The sequence below is a fragment of the Fringilla coelebs genome (assembly GCF_963513975.1).
Source record: "Fringilla coelebs genome assembly, chromosome: 9".
Classification (NCBI taxonomy): Eukaryota; Metazoa; Chordata; class Aves; order Passeriformes; family Fringillidae; genus Fringilla; species Fringilla coelebs.
The window spans coordinates 16389317-16407892 of NC_140067.1; the positions used below are offsets into that span (position 1 = coordinate 16389317).

Genomic DNA, 18576 nt, shown 5'->3' on the forward strand with positions numbered 1-18576 from the left:
ATGCCATCTATCCCATTTATCTTTCATAAGTAAATGGGCTGATATTCTTTTCTCCAATGTTTTTAACAGTTTTTAATAGATAACCCTGTTTCGCTTTGCTCAAAGAACCTAGCCAGCTGTGTATTCACAAAAATCATTCAAGCAAATGCTCCATTTTCTAAATACTTCTGTGATTTCAGAAAGGCTGCCAGAAAAAAAAAAAAAGAAAAAAAAAGAGAAAAAGAGAAAAAAGAAAAGACAATAAATTCAGCCCTGTGCAAACAGAAAGGCAACTTGAGTTCAGCTCCCAACAGCAGTATTAAGGGTTGGTACCATGTAATTGGGATTTTTGGTTTGTGTAACCCAAAATCATCCTAAGACTTAAACATTTCCTCCATTTAGGTACAGAGAGCTACTGTCTCTATATAAAATAAATCATAAATCAGGCCAATAGCTATGCTTTTAAGAATACTAAGCAGTACTCTATCTGTTGTCACAGTAATATAAGACTTTCCTAAAAAGCTTCTTCACTGCAAGCCAGCAGTAAAATAAAGTCCTAAAGAAAAAGAGAGATGAAAAATGAAGACAAAAACCCAGATGTGGATATAAGCAAAAACTGAGGAACAGGAAAATAAACCAAGCAGGGAATGAAGATAATGAAAATGGTCAGGTTAGCACCCAGTGAGACGCAGCTAAGTGCTGCTCCCAGATGGGAACCTGGGCCTGAGGGCAAAGAAATGAGTTTGGGATCCTGCAAGAACACTCACATTCTGGGTCAGGGTCTTCACTCATTTATTAGCACTCATGGTCAGCTGCAGTCAGAGAACACTGGGTTTAGCAGTGGGGGTTATTTCAGTGAGAAGAGAATGTTGCAAAATTATGGATGTCAAATAGGAAAGGAGAAAATTTTTGGAGGCAATGAATGGCAATGTGTCATGAACAGAACCTGAAAAATCAGATTTCAGTAGCAAATTTGTAACTGAGGCCATACATGGGAAGAATAGTTAATGTTCTTTTATGACTGGACTAAGTGTCTATTGATTTATATGCAGTACTTAAAAAGCTTCAGTAAATGTACTCCAGATGCAAAGGGAATGGGTACAGTTGACTTCCAACACAAGAAATTGGATTTAAAGCCTCTTTTCCATCATTGCCTATCTCTTTTAACAGTTTTGGGTGAAAACTCCTTCCATGGCTGTTCCTCTAGGGATATTTTCCCTAGCCTCCTCTGTGCCAGGAAGCCAAGTGCACCCCTGAAGATTTGGAGGCACAGCAAAGGCAGCCACCAGCTAGATTTCAGGGACTACAAAACAGGTGTCAACCCCAGGCTTATACTGTCTTCTCTTTGAGGTTTCTCTTTCAACCTATGGGGTTTCTGTTGGTTTTTAAAAGATTTTTTCTTCTGCTTCTTTATCCAAATAAGGCTGTTTTCTTTTTCCTACTTTCACACAATTAAGTTTTTTCAGGGGAAAGACAGATGAATTATTTCTTGTCAGCAAGACTTGTACCTGGGTGACACACAATTCCTTATTTGGTTGAAACACAGACTAATGGTGTTAGATTGCATTCCCTTTATCAGTCTATTATTTTCCAAAGCTGTTTTAAAGAGCACAGTGGGATTCAGAGCTTCAGCATTTGTTGCTACAGCAGTGAGGATGGACTTGGCTGAGTTTCACAAAGAGATACAAACATGCTGCTGCTGCTGACTTAAAGATACATAATCAAAGGTTCACATGTGAAGTTTTCCATTTCCAATAAACAGATTTTTAAAAAGAGGTAGATCATATTTAGGAACACTTACCATGAGTGTCATGTAAGCATGTTTCATGTTGCAGGTCTCTAATACAAAAGCAGAAGGGTTATCATCACTTGGTACACAAATCTCAGACCTTATGAGTTGAAAGTGTACTTTTGAGTGAAAATGTAGTATAGAAAGCCCAAAGGTGTTGTGATTTATATAACATATGGAGCACAAGCACCTTGGAAGCTCTGAAAAGGCTCCAAGGCTCCCTTTGTTCCTTAACTGGACAGTAAGAGTTGGAATTTTGGAACCTCTGGGCTCACAGTTAGTGAGAATGGCATTTGCTTGGGTTTTAATTGCAGTGAAAAGAGCATGGGAGCCTGCGTGAGAAAGATCTTTTAGGGCTTTTGTAAAAAAGTTTGCATTTACTTAGAGAAGAACATTCCCACAGGAATGCCTTTATTCTAGGGGTTTTTTAGCCAAAATAACTCCATGTCTGTCTTCAGGCAACGTGTGCAAACCCCCCCCAGTCAGTGACACACTGCCCGGATCCCTCCACTGCCATTCTGGCACACTGGAGCCACTGGCACATGAGCCAAGGCAGCCAGGACCCCTTCCCTGAGGGGTAACACTGCAGCCAGACACCGGCTACTGGACCACAAGGTTCTTCTACTTGATGGACTTCAATATTATCCAGCAGTTTTATAAAAAGGCTGTTAGCTGACTTGTGCTCAAATCTCAATAAGGGGAAAGGACACTGAAGTTAAGAGAGATCCCCACTCCAGCCCTTATTTAAAGCAAACACATCCCTCAACAGTCTCTTATGCTGTATTTGATCAACTTCTGCATTTTTTTCTTACAGTGTGTGTGAATGGCTGTGGTATGGCGAGGAATCCTCTCATGCTGCAGGAGGGGACCAGGACTTGCAGAGCACCAGGCAGACTGGGTTTTTCAGTGTGCTCTGTTCAGGTACATGTGGCAGACACTGCGCAGCCAAAGCTGCAAGGAAAAATGGCTCTTAACTGGGAGAGAAGGCAGCAGTGAGACCAGACTGTACAGTGAGAAGTGGGCAGATGGGCACAGATGAGAGCCACTGTCACTTGGGATTCAGCTTCAGATTTGGGTCCCTGGCTCTGGTGGCATTCCTAGCACCACCGATTTTCATCCTTAGTCTCCACCACTGGAATGTAAATACCCCCCTTGGCTCACCTCTCCAAATTTTCAGGTGGCTACAGCTAGCCAATCTGCCCTCTGCATCAACACACAACTGCTCTGGCTGGGGGGGAGTTCGCTGGTTAAATGACAGTGCGGTGCAGCTCACCTCTGAGCAATGGGAAGAACACCAAGAAGCCTGCAGTGTTAGAAAGGAACATTTTATTGCAAGAGATTACAAACCTGGCACTATGGCCAAATGTTTCCATTACATCACAATTGCTACCCATGAATCAGGCAACAGCACCTACAAAGCATGGTGGATTGAAATATCAAATCATAATGCAGTCAGGTCTTTAAAGTAAGTACCACCCTAAAAAGTTTGGGGTTTTCTTTAAACAAACTCAAAACTATAGAAATCAATTTTTAAAATATGAGACTGGTGTTTAAATATCCAGGCCACTAACTACTGTTATAAAAAGTGGAAAATTCTGTTAACCATAGTGCTGAACTAAACAGGGTTTGTTCACAGCCCATAGCCATTTAGTTAAAAGCAAGTCCTTGTTATTCGCTGCTAGTATTTCCACATTTGTTCAGCCCAATTTATCTTCTGTAGGTTTTCAGAATCAGGTAGATTTAATGCATAACCCCTCTTTAGAGCACTGCAGGAAACCTAGAACCATAACTAGCCCATGAAAAGCATCACAGTCAAAATAACATTGCATCTTCCCATCTCATCCTGTGACACTGACCTTTAGAAACTCTGGGTGCTCTTCCCTGAGCCCCAATTCGTAACTCACGTTTCTCCTGTGATCACTTACCTCAAAAAGCTTGCTGATTTCCCTGAGCACGGCTGAGACAGTAGGAATGAGCGCAGGCACACGGCCCGGGACTGGCCCTGGCTGTTGCGGCGCCCGCGGTGGGCGCGCCACGCTCGCTCCCCCCGACAGCTACGGCACCTACGGTCAGTGCCCGACCCAGCGGGACGGGCCAGCACCCATTTCCTGACACTGCTGCCTGCAGAGGGCCAGCCCTGAGGAAGAAGTTGGATCTGCGGGCAGAGCTGGACGCCCTCGGCCCCTGGGAGCAGCCCACCTCATACAGCTCCCCCAAGCCACAGGAAGCAGGACCGGGCAAACCGCAGTCAACGCCCAACATGTGCTGTCTGCTCGCCCCCGTTTTCCATGCCTGAACACACTGCCCCTTGGCAGCAGCCACCATGGGCACTTTTATCACCTGCCCAAGGCTCTGCAGAAACATCTTTTCAAGGAATGCAAGCAGCGTATTACTTTTTGAAGAGGATTTGGAAATAGCATTGGGACTAGGGAATATAGGCCATCATCTTATGAAAAGTGTATGGGGGTGGTCTTCTACAATTTTCCTGAGGCTACTACTAAAGAGACCTTTACCAGATACTAGGATAACTTCAGAAACAAGCAGGACTGTGATAAAGAACCAAAATCAAGCCAACAGAAATCACTGTGCCACTGCAGCCTTTACCCCAAAGCAACCAAAGCCAACCTGAACAGACCAACTGGTGTTTAGACGAGCAGCTCTGGAAGTCCAGCCCTTTAGCACAGACTGCCACAGAGCCCCTCGAGCCACATAACATCAGACTGGCCTCACAAAGTGACCGATTTAATTTACCCTCTTCTACTACATTATTTAGAATTTGGGTAACTCCAGAGAGGGGGATTTATAGTTCCTTGTAGATAATGATAAAAAATATCTGTATCTTCACACAACAGAAACCAGGAAAACAAATAGCCCCACTTGAGGACTAGAGGCTAAGGACAGCTAACAGTACTCAATTCCTACATATTTGTTGAACTATACCACAAGGATCTGATGCCAGCAGGGCACACAGCCTGTCACTGAAAACTGTTCATCAATAGAATCTCATTTTGGAAACTGATCAGCCCTAGAGCTCACTGCTCTTCAGACACAACCTTGCATTTTTATTTTAGTATTACATAAAGTAGCTCACAATTGGGGCTTAATTAATTAAATAGAATTAATTAATTAACTAGGGTTTTAAAAATTATTTTTATGAATCTAGTAAGAGTCTTTTGCTAACGCAAAATTCTGCACGGTATGGCTTCACCTTACAAGCATTCTTAACAACACTAGATAAATATCATTTGCACTTAATTGATTTTTTCATTTGCTAAACAGCCATAAAATATGGTGCTCTCACAAGCACCTTTTTTGGTGAGAAGGGTAAACAAGCACTCTATTAAAGCATTATAAACATTCAAGGTGATGTGATCACTTCCCTCTATTCTGTTTCAACACACTGCTTTAAATCTTCAGTTTTCACATCGTATAAAAAAAGCTCCACAAGTATCCACAAATTCAGAAATTTGTAAGTCTGCGTACACTATTTGTCTGCAATACACTTCAGCATCCCAGTTATCTTTTCTAAAATCTCTAAAGTATTTATTCCTCCAGCCTTTAAATGTAATGATGTAGATTTTCCACTTACAAGAGAATAAATTTCAACAAGAAAGCTAAACTTAACTGTATCAATTTGTACAGTTAAACACCTGACACCACTAATTTAATGACAGCCTTGACAGAGCTAGGATAGTCTTGTCTGAGGCCTCTGTCTTGCACAGCTGTGCATTTTTAGCCCATCTATTCTATCAGAACATTAACAAGCCTCATGTGTTAACTCTGAACTCTGTGCATCCAGGAAGACAGACATTTATTCATACTTTCCACCAATCAAATGTAATGCATCTGTGAACAATTCAGTTTATTGCAAGTAAATGTACTTAAGATCATGAGAAGATTCTAACCTCAAGCAAGACAAATCAATTCCACAAACTTAATTCACACAATGCAAATAAATGCTTCACATTATAGACATTTAGATTTTCTTTAAACCTTTTATTTAGAGATTTTTCTGGTAAGGAGATATACCATAGGAAAGCAATTTCACTGGCAGTGAGGTATGTATATACTCTACCAAAATACTCCTCTTGCTTTAACTGCTTTTAACTTTATTTACATATAAAGAAAATATCAATGCATATCCTTGGCTTAACTACAGTATCTGTTACCCTATATGAGTAAAATGAAATGTTACTTGCATACAAAATTGATTTGTAGAGGAATCTAATTTGATTTAAACAAAAATCATGTTCTGAAGACAGTTTAAATGAACAAACACAATTCATCATGACCAAGACACCTGCACCATATTTCCATCCTCACAGCACATTTATTTCAATAATTCTGTAAGTAGGTCCTTAGCATGAGCATAGTGTTACAGTTTTCATACATATAATCACATCCAAAACAAGCTCTAAAATTTAAGTTGTAAACATTCTCTTCATATGTGGAAACATTTCAATCTGTGTTTGAATTTTCTAAAATGATCAATCTTTTAAACAGAATTATAAATGAAAAGCCTACTCTAACCGTGTAGTGAGCAATGCTTATTAGTACATTTCTACAGTGTTAAATAAAATAGTAGAGGCAAACTTCTGTAAGCAAGTCAGACTTTAAGTAAATTGTCATAAAAGTAACAAACTTGTTAACAAAAAGATGCTTTGTAATAAAGAAAGTTGGATTGAATCTACTATGATACAAAAACATAAGGGTAAATACCATCTTTGTTGACAAGTAGGAGGTAGCATGGATGCACCACTTTATTGTCAGTGAGAAATGCAACTGAAGTAAAGAATATTTCCTTACCACAAATTTCCAGTATTATGTACATATTTCTCTTAGAAATTTGTTTAAACAAGTTTCCCTCCACTTTTTAGTACAAAAAGCCTCATGTGATTTAAAAAAAACACTTACACACCTAGATAGAATAGTACTAATTGCCCTATTTGAACGAAACAGTCTCTTGAACTATGAAGTACATGGTATTTAATGCCCTAAGTTGAGTAAATTGTATTAGCAGTTCTTGGTATTATACAAAACACTACATACATACAAACAAAATATAATAGTATCTTATTTTACTATGTAATTCTTTTTGGAATAAACAGAACCTTGATTTGGGTAACACTGAAGAGAACGTGGTTTCTTTGTTTTATTAAAATCTGTCCTTTAAGTACCCATGTGCAACAATTTAAAAATGGCTGCCATACATATAATGGTCTTGTATTGATAGTGAACACAGTAACTGACAAAAACATAATAAACCTTAAAAACACATCTTCCACCCTATATAAAATATAAAGACTACTTACTGTAACTGTTAAGTATTCAATTTATTTTGATGTTACTGTAATCCACTTCCTCTATTTTCTGTCTTTAGCATTTATAAACATAATTTAGTGTAGCCATTTACTTTAAAAAATGATGAAGTATTTCAAATTTACATCCAATTAAAATTTAAAATGTTTCTGTGTTCTATGATGCTGCTTCTGCCATCAGTAAAGAAAATGAAGTTTCAGTAATTGAAGCAGGCTTTTTAAGTAGTGATGTGACCTCAACCATGCCAGCTCCAGTCCGTGGAAGATTTGCGTTGACAATGTGTCGCTGCAAGTGCTTTATCCAGTCTTCTTGAACAGACAAAGGTCCTCGAAAGACCAGACCACAAAACCTATGCAAATATTAAAATTAATCCATCAAGATACATCTATCTCTACTGAAAAATTATAAAACAAAGACAGTAAGAGGAAAAGTCTTAATTTTCTTGAAGTTTGTTTCTAGGTGTTTTAGCTGAAAAACTTAGTAAATGAGTTCATTAGTAGGAACTGCGAGCACAAAACCCTGCAGCTTATACAACTCACATTCTCACACTTTCAATGCCAGTAATAACAATCTCTTGTTCTTATATAAGGTTTCTTTTGAAGGACAGACTCTTACTCAGACACGACCAGTAATATTTTAGCTAGAGAAACAATTGGCAATCTAAAACCCAAGTGCGACTGAATCAAATCCTCTTCTTCAAATTAATGAAAACAGGCAATTCTTTCCCCCCTCATTATTCAATTGAATCGCAAACATTTATGGATACAATAATGAATCTCTTTATGACTAACATTAGTAAGCTCTTAAGAATGCATTCTTCCAGTTAAAGTAACACTGTGTACCTGCATCTGAGTATGTAAACTTCATCAGCACTATGAGGTAACGGCAGCATTTTCTTCTTGCTTCCAGATCTTGACCTTGACTTCTTTTGTTTACAATCTAAAGCTAAGAAGAGAAATTTTCGTATGTGAAAGTAATACTTCAATGAGTGTTAGTCAAATAGAGATATTCAGTAAGCATTCCCTATGGCAATAATGAAAGACATCTACCTCCTTGTTTTTCTATATTTAATTATAATGTAAATCCAAAACAATTACAGCGTATTCTAAGAAATATACTGGCAGAACACATGAAGCTGGTTTTTTAGGTTAGCATTGTGCTTGCTCTTTGAAAGACTAGATAATTGACATTCAGCATTAAACTGTTGTTTTAGTATCAGCAAGCACCTACAAACCTACTGCAGAATTATACAGAAGCAAAGCACCATTGGAAATTCCCTTTCATGCATAAAATACTGTCAAAATCTCAGAACTTGTTTTGTAGTTCAAGTACCATCATAAGACCACTCACGTTCAACCAAGTTACAACTTTATGATGTAGCTTTCAGCTAGCACAATCAGGAATTTCTAGTTTGATAAAACACCTGCCATTTGTTTTCAACACAAAGCAAAAATTTGTCCTTTTCTTCTAAGAGTTTCAAATTAAGTTTCCCTTTCACTCCTATCTGAACTCTAATGAAGCTCACAAAAACTATGTATTAGTCCTTGGCAGTGGGAGCTGGTATTAGGACAATCAACAGGGATGGCAAGGCCACTTTTTCAATTCAGTCTAAGCACTTGAAACTGTGTATGAAAGTAACGTGTGTGAACAGGAAACATATAGCAAATGAGTTCAGACAGCTCTGAGGTCTGTATCTCCCACAAACAAATGTAATGGGAATCTGAAACAAAACCTGGAGATTCTAAGAAGCAGCCCAAGTGGGAAATGAGTGGATTAAACTGAATTAATATTGTTATGATACAAACAGCTGATAAAGCTCAAGAAGTTTGTGACTGCTTGAACTGAGAAATGTATCTAGCTACACTCTATTCCAAAACACAAGACACCACCAATATAACTCCAACACAACAACTTTGGCAAACAACCAGTTACACCACTTCAACAAAAACTCCACAGAAACCAGAAAGACAGTACCAGGTGGTATTCTTGATACCAAGAAGGCATAATGCTATGCTACTGAAGCATCTTAACAGTAAAATGGGAAAAAAAAAATTGTTACACTTGGCTAAAGTTTTGACTCCTAGAATATGAAACAGAAGAATTAAACTCTTAGCATTCTGAAGCGTAAGACATTGTCTGGTGAGGTAAAGCGTTGATTTAAAGAACACACAGTCTTGATTGTATCCTTAATTTTTCTCATGCCATCCAAATGAACACCTCTCAAGCTTTTACCTGGTAACCCAACTTTCAACTTGGCAGACATACCAGACGTTTTCCAGTTCTATCCCAGGACTTAAAGATTCCTACCTAAAATTTAGAATGAATTTCTGAGGTTTGAAGGTATCAGAGAACCAATAAAATAACTGGAAAGCAGACACCAACCTAGATAGACTTCTTCAGATCAACATTAGGAAAATGAGGCTTAACAGCATTTTTTTTTCTGACAGCAACAACAAAACCAGTCTGGATAAAAAGGCAGTAACCCAAGGTGGCAGGGGGGAGAGAGAGAGAGAAATGTCCAAGATGCTTCTGGAAAAGCATCAGGGGGCTCTTAATACTTCATTCTCTCACAAGAAACATACTCTTCATGTAATTAGGAAGAACAATACTATCTATCATATCAGGTAGGAACTACCACATATATAAGCGTTTTACGTACCACAACTTCAGTAACACCATCAGCAATGTAAGCAGATAAAATACTGGAACCCAGACACCCATGCTTTGAAGAGAATTGTTTGTATGAGGCACAACTTATCTGCAGCACTTACTACAGCAAAAGCTTCGCCTTTGCCATTTTGTGGAACATCATGGGAAGAAGGGAAACAGAAGCTGGTATAGCCCAAATGCAAACATGTCCAGGAGTTGCATCTGACGACAATTTAGTTGATGTCAGTTTATATGAGTGGAAAAAAAAGAAGCAGTAGTGACAACAGACTCCTCCTAGAGAGGCCAACCTGCACTTGGAACAAGAACTTGCTGATTTCCTTGATGTTGGCAAAGACATTCATTCTCATCAAGAAATTTGATTCTACTCACATGCACATGGAGCATTTCAGAGAGCTTTCCCTTTCCTCTAAGACCTGGGTTGGTCTTCTGCAACAGATTGCTGACACCTAATAGGTTTATATGTGTGTGTGTGTGTGTGAGTGTGTGTGTATAATCAAAGAAAAAAAATTCCTCTGAACTACTGTGCAATCAAACAACAGCAACACTGACAGAAATTGCCATAATGAACCAGGAGAGGTAGTTTCTACTTCCTTGAAAGATACCTTTTCCATGAACAGTGAGAAAACAAGGAAAACAAAAGAAAGGGCAGGTTCTCTCAGCCATTTATGATAGAGACTCTATATAAGGAAATTATAAAACAAAGAGAAGAAAGTACCACAGTAAAAGACCACAAAAAAAGGACTCAGATTACGCTACAAATTCTCACAGCAACTTAGCTAAATTTGAAAGTAGATTTGCCCAAGCAAGAAGCTGTTATAAAAGACAGAAAACACTAAGAACACAAATCCTGTGTTCTGCAAGGGTAATTTTTTTGTTCCCTTTGTCTTCTGAGATAGTGAACACATTCTTCCACATTTTCGGGAGCTCAAAGCAGCACCAGTGCGTTTTGAAGTTACTCCAGTGAAGATGGAAAGTGAGTGAAGAAGGAGGAATATCTGAGTCAAGCTCACTGAAAACTACAATTCAAACAGCAGTTATGAGGCATGCGTACCATCACAGTTTTCTCTATCCAGAGAGCAGCAACTTTAAAGTCACAGGCACACACTAGAGTACTCTGTTGATACAATGCTTACAAGTGGTTGCAAACATCAACTAAATCACACAATTGCCTCAGCCACTGCCTCCCCATGCTCTGACCAAAACTCAGTTCCTGCTTTTTCTATGCCTTTACTGTAACAAAACATGACCTCCTCAGAAAGTCTTTTATCATGTCTGGGAAGAGACCAAGGATAATTTAGCTCTAGTAAGCTGCATGGAAACTGCAGCAAATTGCTAGAGAGAGGTAGGAACTACTGATCATTAACAGCTAGTTTGCACTTATAACAGCTTCCAAACGATCATTCCTCATTCTCCATAAAGGCCTACTTCTTTCTGGAAGAACTCTCTTTCTTTCAAGTTTGGCCACCTGGTGTTTCCTAGCTGATAACTGAAAAATTTCTTGTAAACAACCAGTCATACAACATCTTCAAACTGCTGATACAACATGATGGAGAAACACCCCATTTAAAAACAAAAGACTATCAAACTCTGGAGGATTCTACTCGAGATACTTATGTACCATTTCAGAGCACACTACTTCAAAAAATACATGCTAGGTAAAAGCACTACATACAAAAACCTCTGTGATGACTTATCAAGACTACAAGCAGATGGACATAGGAGGTTTGAATGAGCATGCCTAAGTGAATTAGACAGGTCACAATTAGATGTCCTTTCATGCCTACATTTGGTCTGCAGATCCAAATTAAAATGCTCCGCTTCCTGATGTCCCCCAACATGAAATGCTTCTTATTTCAGGAAAACTGAAGCTAGATCTTGTATTTGGACTTTGCTTTTGTCAAAGTATACATAAGCTAAAACAAGCTGAATAACTGGACATAGAAATAGAACTAATGTATCATTTGAAAGCACTGCCAAGTAAAAAATAATGAACTTTCTTGTACATTTAGTCACTAATTTTTCAAATTTAATCGCTTGCTATGTATCCTCATCACTACTGCACAGTGAAGTACATTAAAAAAACCCCTCCTATCATTTGCTCTCTGTAGGATTTTATAAGATGCTGAAAATGAGCTCATCATGCCAGTTGATTTGTTATGACTGTAACATCACAGAACAATGACACACAAAGCCAGTGGATCTCAGATTCCTGCATGCTTGATATGCTTCCACCACAAACATCCCAAAGCTACAAGTTTGAAAAAACATTTGAAATTATTTGAAAACGTAGTAGCCCTCATGAAGTGAACCACTACCTCAGTCACACTGTTGGCTTGAAGGCCACACTCCTTGCTCTGTACTATATTGTTCCCTCTCAAACTTCTGAGAAAGCAGTCTCCACCTATAGAAGCAGAGACCAAAGAAGTGGTGATTCCCAGAAGAGGAAAGCCAGTAAGAAAAGACTGACTATATGAAAAGGGTCAACAAAGAGAAGATGTAAAAGCCAGCGTGCAAGAAAGAATCAACAGACTTGGGGAGAGCCAGGGCAGGAGGGAGCAAGAGAAGCCCAGAGAGAAAAAAAGAAAGGAAGCTGAATTTACAACTATACAAAGAAGAGTGAGATGCATTTTGAAGATTTTGTGTAGGTTTGTTCAATGCTCTAAAGATACTCAGAAGAAAGAAGCAAGTTGACCACTGGCTCTGAGAAACACCAATGTGTTGCTGTGCAGCAAAATAGGTATAAAAGGAAATTAACATCTACTCAAGATGAGCAATTACATTGTTAAAAATGGGACTAAATAACAACAACAACAAAAGTTCCAGCCAGACATCTGAAGACACAGGTATGTGCTCTACAGTGGATCTATAACGCATTGGTATAGGCACAAATAATGTTTAAAAAAGATTAACCTCAAACAGCCAACACTGTTGGCTTTCACTTCCAGGATGTTTTTCTTGAGTCCATTCTCCAAAGCTACCATTATGCTTAACTATGTCTACTATACTGCTAAAATTGCAAATGAAAAGAAAAATAGGCTAAGATGTAATTAAATATGATGACATTACTGACTGAAGAAGCAGGACATCTGCTAGAAGAGCAATATGGTAACAGTCAATATCAAAAACACGTGCAGACAAATGGAAAATCTGAGACTAGTACATAAGCTAATGTAATGCCTGGAAAGTTCTCTCTTTGGTGGCATACAGGGATCTCCTATTTCTTGTGTTATTTCTTCTAATAAACAGTAGTGCCCATAACAACTTCCAGATAAAAGAATTACAGTGTTCATGTATAGACACCATTATTTTATTACAGCAAGAAACTGAGATAATTATTCAACTGATGTGATTTATTTTTGGTAGTTATGTTTGCTTTAGAAAATATAAGAAAGGCTTAATGAGACGCAACATGTATAAACATGTTCTCATTGTCTCCATACAATGGTACAATGGTTGAAGATCATTGAAGGTTTAGCTGTGGCTGAGGCCCAACTGAAGGCATCTCGAAATTGTTCTCAACCACATCTTTTAATAAGAAAACCTAAGATCTACTCAAGAGCAACACTCATAACAAGAGTGTACTTGTGTGTACTTTAAAACTAGTGTATACTAGTGAAATCTTGCATTAAAATAATTATCTTCACAAAACTTGTATTATAAAGTGGAATATCAAACAGAACAACTGTTTAAAGAGTATTTTTTGGTCTAAAAGCCTTGCATTCAGCTTGCTTGAGTGAGAAGTCAATGAGCAAAGTTTACAACCTTCACAGAGTTGCAGCAGAGTAATGACTTAGTTGCTACAAATATACCTTGGTTGCATGATGTTACAGCTAGAACTCAACACTGACACTTTTAAGTCACTGGTTGCAGTCACAGGCCTTTATCCATGGTATAAGTTATCTGGCTTAGCTCCAGCTTCTGAAAGTAAAACATTTTTTTCCCAAACTTTTGTTTCTAATCTTTTATTTAACCTTTGTTTCTAAACCCATTTTGTTTCCAACCTAATTAAAACCCAACTTCTAGGTCCAATGATAGAAGACTCATGAGTTTTTCTTTCCATTCTTTAAAGAAAAGTGGCACCTGTTCTGATGGCTATGCAACTACTTCACTAGCAAAATACGTTTCTTAGAGAAAACAAACAAAAATCCCTGAAAGTACCTATACCAGCTTCCTTCACTTTTCCCACTTAGCAAAAGGGAAGCTAGGTACAAAGTGCTCATCTAGGATTCAATCTCTGTACTATCACATTTGCCAGTGTCTCCTTCATTGATTTACTGTTATTAACGTGCAATTTAAATATATAGCTATTGAAAAATATTTCCTCAGTAGGTATATAAGAAAAGGAACTTACCACAGGGCTAATATCAACTCACAGCAGTGGTAAATGAAGTTCACTACTATCACCCTTCTACTGAATAAATATGAAAATTTCAGAATCACTGACTAAGGACATATTCTTCTACATGTTAGGTATTACTGTGTCTGCTGACTTCCTTCCAAATCTGCTTCGCTATAGCACCAATGTAAAGCAACAGAAGACCTGGCAGCCACAGGCCTGTATTACAAAAATATTACTTTCAGCCTTCTACAGAGAAAGCCTGCTACTCAGTTTGTCATTCTTAGCATAATGAATTACATTTGCAGATCAAAAAAGGATTATGCATTTTCCAAGAGCATTATGTAAAAGTCTGTGTTTGTTGACACAGAAAACTGATGGTTGCCCTTCTTAATTACAGAATATTTCAGGCTTCATATCTCCAAATTTTCCTCATTATATTGCATCTCTGCTCCTCAATTTGCTGTTGACCGTGTGAAGTCCCACTAATCTCAGCAATAATCCAAGTAAACTCAGAAACTGCCTACAGCCAAGCAAGCTGCAGGTCTCTGAAAACAAATCAAAATATGGCATATTAGAAGAATTTCAAAATGAAGTGTGTTTTAATAAAAAACATTAATAGCAGTGCCAAATGCTACTGTATTACTGTACTACCCTCTCTCAATGTCAGAGCAGGTAGTTTTTGGGTTGTGAGCCAAACAAGATATGAAACCAACTGCATATCATATGTTGTTAGAAATATACAGTGTAAAAGGATTTGCTTTTCCTATTTACTGGAGTATTCTTTGTAACTGTATGTACTAGACAGCAAAAACTACTTGTTGTATCGTTGCCTTTTTCCTCCCCACCACTCTCATTTCCGAGATACTTTGAAACACTTCATTAGAAGGCAAACTATCTGGTTTGGAAGTTGCAATATCATAGGAGAATGAATTTAAGCAACCATCTCTTAGTTTTGCTTACATACCTTAAATGTTGGATCCAAAATCAAAGACTAGGAATGAAAATCAGACATGAGAGTGGACAACAGCAACATACTTTTTCTTACAAGTTGCTGAAGTTTTATGGCAAATAAATTGTTTACAGGCAGAAGCTTCAAAATTATTTTGAATTAACATATGCTTTTGTCCAGTCTGATGAAGAAAATGTATCATAGACAGACTTGCTTTTACATCTGTAACAAAACATACCTGTCCCAGTCAAAAGTCCAGCACTCTTCTTTCGTGCATAAGCGCGTAAGTGGTTGGACAGGCTAACAGCACTTGTAAACGTCGTATTGCAATGCACACACGTTCTAAGCTTCACAGGCATACCTATCATTCAAAAGAAAACTATAATCCAGTTCTCTCTTCAAAAAATGAAATTCTCAAAGCGTTGTAAAAAGTTTTCTGCAATAAAGATGGTTTAAAATATATTCACTGCATTGACGCAATTGTTTAGTATATTAGAAGGATCCAAGTTAACCGTTATTAGTTTTCCACCTAGTGCTTTAAGCCAAACCATGTTATTTGAAAAAGAACAGAAAGGAGGCAACTTGAGCCCAGTAGGCTACTCTGCATTTAATACCTACTACCAAGCTCCTACAGATCTCCACATAATGAAGCTCTAATTCCAAAATACAATCCTGCAATTTGAATAGCAAAATTCTGTTGAGAAATTTCAGAGCTTTCAGAATTTCCAATAAAGAGAATTTGAAAGGTCAAGTTGACAAAGTGGTAATTAAAAGTGTTTTACCCATAAGACTAAAGCGCTCAATACTAAAATTAGGCTGCTGTTGAAGGCTCAGAGAAAAAGGTGGTAAAACACACCACTGAACAACTGTTAGATAAAACATTTTGTTCAGTGCATTTTCTATTCATTAGTTTAGATGCACAATTGATAATGAAAGTAAATGATTTGAAGTTTTTTTGCTAAAATCTTTGTGCTAAATAAATATCAACATGCTATTTATCACACAAAAACAATGAAACAATACTGAACTCCTTACTGACAGACAAAGAAAGCATTATAACTTATCTCCTGCTCAACTTCACCATATTTCTCCCTGCATTTTACCAAAGATATATTGTTTTGGTGAACTAATATTTCAGGTTCTCTACTAATAAATTATTAGAAGAATAAATGAAAAAGCTAAAACTACTCAGCTGAAAAGTCTCTGCAGGAAAGAAAGAATGCTATTCTCCAGCAGCCCGCAGAAGACATGCTGTTTTTTCAGGCAAGTTACAGAAGAACATCTTGTTGGTAAAAGCCTTTGTAAAACTAAAACCAGAATTAGGAATATTTGCCTTTTTTAGGAAAAAAGATGATTTTCAACTTGATGTTAAATATTTTCTTATTAACTCAACTGGCACAGTGCGTTAGTTATCAAATTCTGTTACCTCAGCCACGCAAAACTATTGGGCCCCATTCAGAACTGTTAGTACTATGCGAGCATATGTTTATTTTTACTTGGTTGCTCATCATAACCAAACAGGTTCTACCTAGTATTGAGCAGTAAATATTACACAGAAAGCAAAACACAGTGTCAGGTTTGGCAAGCTATTCCTTGAGCATTATTTTTCAAATCATTAAACCTGTCAAAGATACACTTTCTTTATTAAGCAATCTCCTGTCTTAAGGGACAAGCACAGACGTATAGAAGACATAAAATGTAATTCTTTTCCACTTCTACTATATCATTTTAGAAAGCCACCCTTCTTAAGAGATTTACTGCCACAGTTTTATAGCCCCTAAAAGAACTTTTGAGCACATCAGATTGTTGGGGTTTTTTGTTTAAAGAAAGAAAAGACTACAGGTGAAAAAGTACTAGGCACTGCCAGTTTTACTAACCTGGTTAATAACAAGAAAAGAAACGGCACAAAAAAAAAGTCAGGGGTATAAAAATAAGATCCTGCTCTCCAGTCTTGAGAATCCTGCAGCATTGGTGGTGTCCAACCAAGAAACCGGTAAATGCAAACTCCATACACATTAAAAAGGATGTTGTAAGAGTTCCCCAAGACTAGAAATAATTCTCAAGTGACAAGTAAGTTAAAAACATCACCCTAAAAGCCTGCTCTATTATTATAGAGAGTAGCTAGGAAGTTGATTGTAGAATTGTTTCATTAGCACAATTCTCAGTGGAGGGACAATCTAGGTCTTTATTGGTCAGAGGCCGTGCATTGGAAACCTGCTGGCTACAACTGTAAGCCAACAAAGCTTGAACCAGCACAGGTTGTCACTCAGGAAAGACAGGCCCTAAGCAAGCATGAGTTTCTCACAGCAGCCACAATTTGCAACAAACAAGAATTAATCTATGTTGTAAGAGTATGTTTGCCTAACACCATCAAAATTAGTTGACAGTGATTCACCAATCTGCAGTATTATGCATTTATAATGGTACCAACAGTTCTGTTAGTTTGAGCAAATGCTGCCTTGCACAAACCTTGAAGACTTTAATGCAGTATTCCTAAACCAGATGTTTTAATGCCCAAAAACAGGGTTGCAAGCCCAAACATTTCAGAACTATTAGTCTACCAAATATGCATAGACACTTCAACTTGTTTACTGCAGGATGTGTCTTCTTCCTTACTGAGGCTCACTTTGTGTCCGCTTTCAATTTGCATGCCCAGTCATATGCAGCACAGGAACTATATTCCATGCAAAAACCCTTCAGTGCTGCTGAGGGGTTTTTTCACATTAGGAAAAACATGTCAGAAAAATTTCTGTGCTACCTCTCGCAGTCAAGTGTCCTCTGGAAATGAAACAAGAATTAAATGAACAGAATCCCAAATAAAATACTCTGCACTTGTACATTATCTATGAATTACAAGATTCTTTGGAAATGTTGTCAAGAAACACCTTCTTACCTGACTGCATAGTCAAGTCCATTTTTTGTGGCTGATACATCAATGGACTGTCTTCATTTAATGGAAGAACACATTTCTGAACAAACCTCTTTCTTGCAGTTTGATTATGAATCTTTTGAGGGGAAATATCAGGATTCCTTTCTTCTCCTAACCTCTTGTTTTTCAGGAGTTCTATCAGTGTAAGTGACTGATTTCTTTTTTCATCATGTAGTACTGCTTTTGTTTCATCACATTCATTTAGGAAACTCAGCCCTTCTTCCTCTGATGCAGACACAGATATATCTTCAGTCTTTAAGCCATTATGGTATGCTTCAAGAGGTATAACATTCTGAGATAAAAAGTCATCATTTGATGCAAATTTCTGAGCAACAAATGGTCTGGGAATAATACGGCGACTGTTCAAAGCCTTTAGGATTTTTTCATACTTCTCTTCATTTTGCATCATCTCATTCAGAACACAGATGGGAGACTTGTGCGCATCCCACTTGGTTTTGCCAAGCCTCTTCAGGTGTCCTCGCACATGATTAGACAATCCAATTTTAGTATCGAACCAGCCACCACAGAGCTGACATGTATGCTCAGAGGAAGTTTCAGATTTTTCGATTGCTACAAAGAAAATAATTACAGTGTTTTTTGAC

The 18576-nt window shown here is 37.8% G+C and overlaps 1 protein-coding gene across 10 annotated transcripts in view; it reads right to left on the reverse strand.

Annotated features, from left to right (window-relative positions):
* Positions 1-3083: 3083 nt before the first annotated feature.
* ZNF644 (zinc finger protein 644) overlaps positions 3084-18576 on the reverse strand; it is a 48444-nt gene continuing 32951 nt past the window's right edge. For 7 of the 10 annotated variants that reach the window (XM_084210932.1, XM_084210937.1, XM_084210929.1 and 4 more), the window contains 4 exons: positions 17939-18544; positions 15284-15406; positions 7930-8032; positions 3084-7436 (listed from right to left, as the gene is read on the reverse strand). In XM_084210932.1, coding sequence (XP_084067058.1) covers positions 7244-7436; positions 7930-8032; positions 15284-15406; positions 17939-18544 — 1025 coding nt within the window. In that variant the 3' untranslated portion in view covers positions 3084-7243. The other 3 variants (XM_084210938.1, XM_084210936.1, XM_084210930.1) reach the window with 2 other exon arrangements.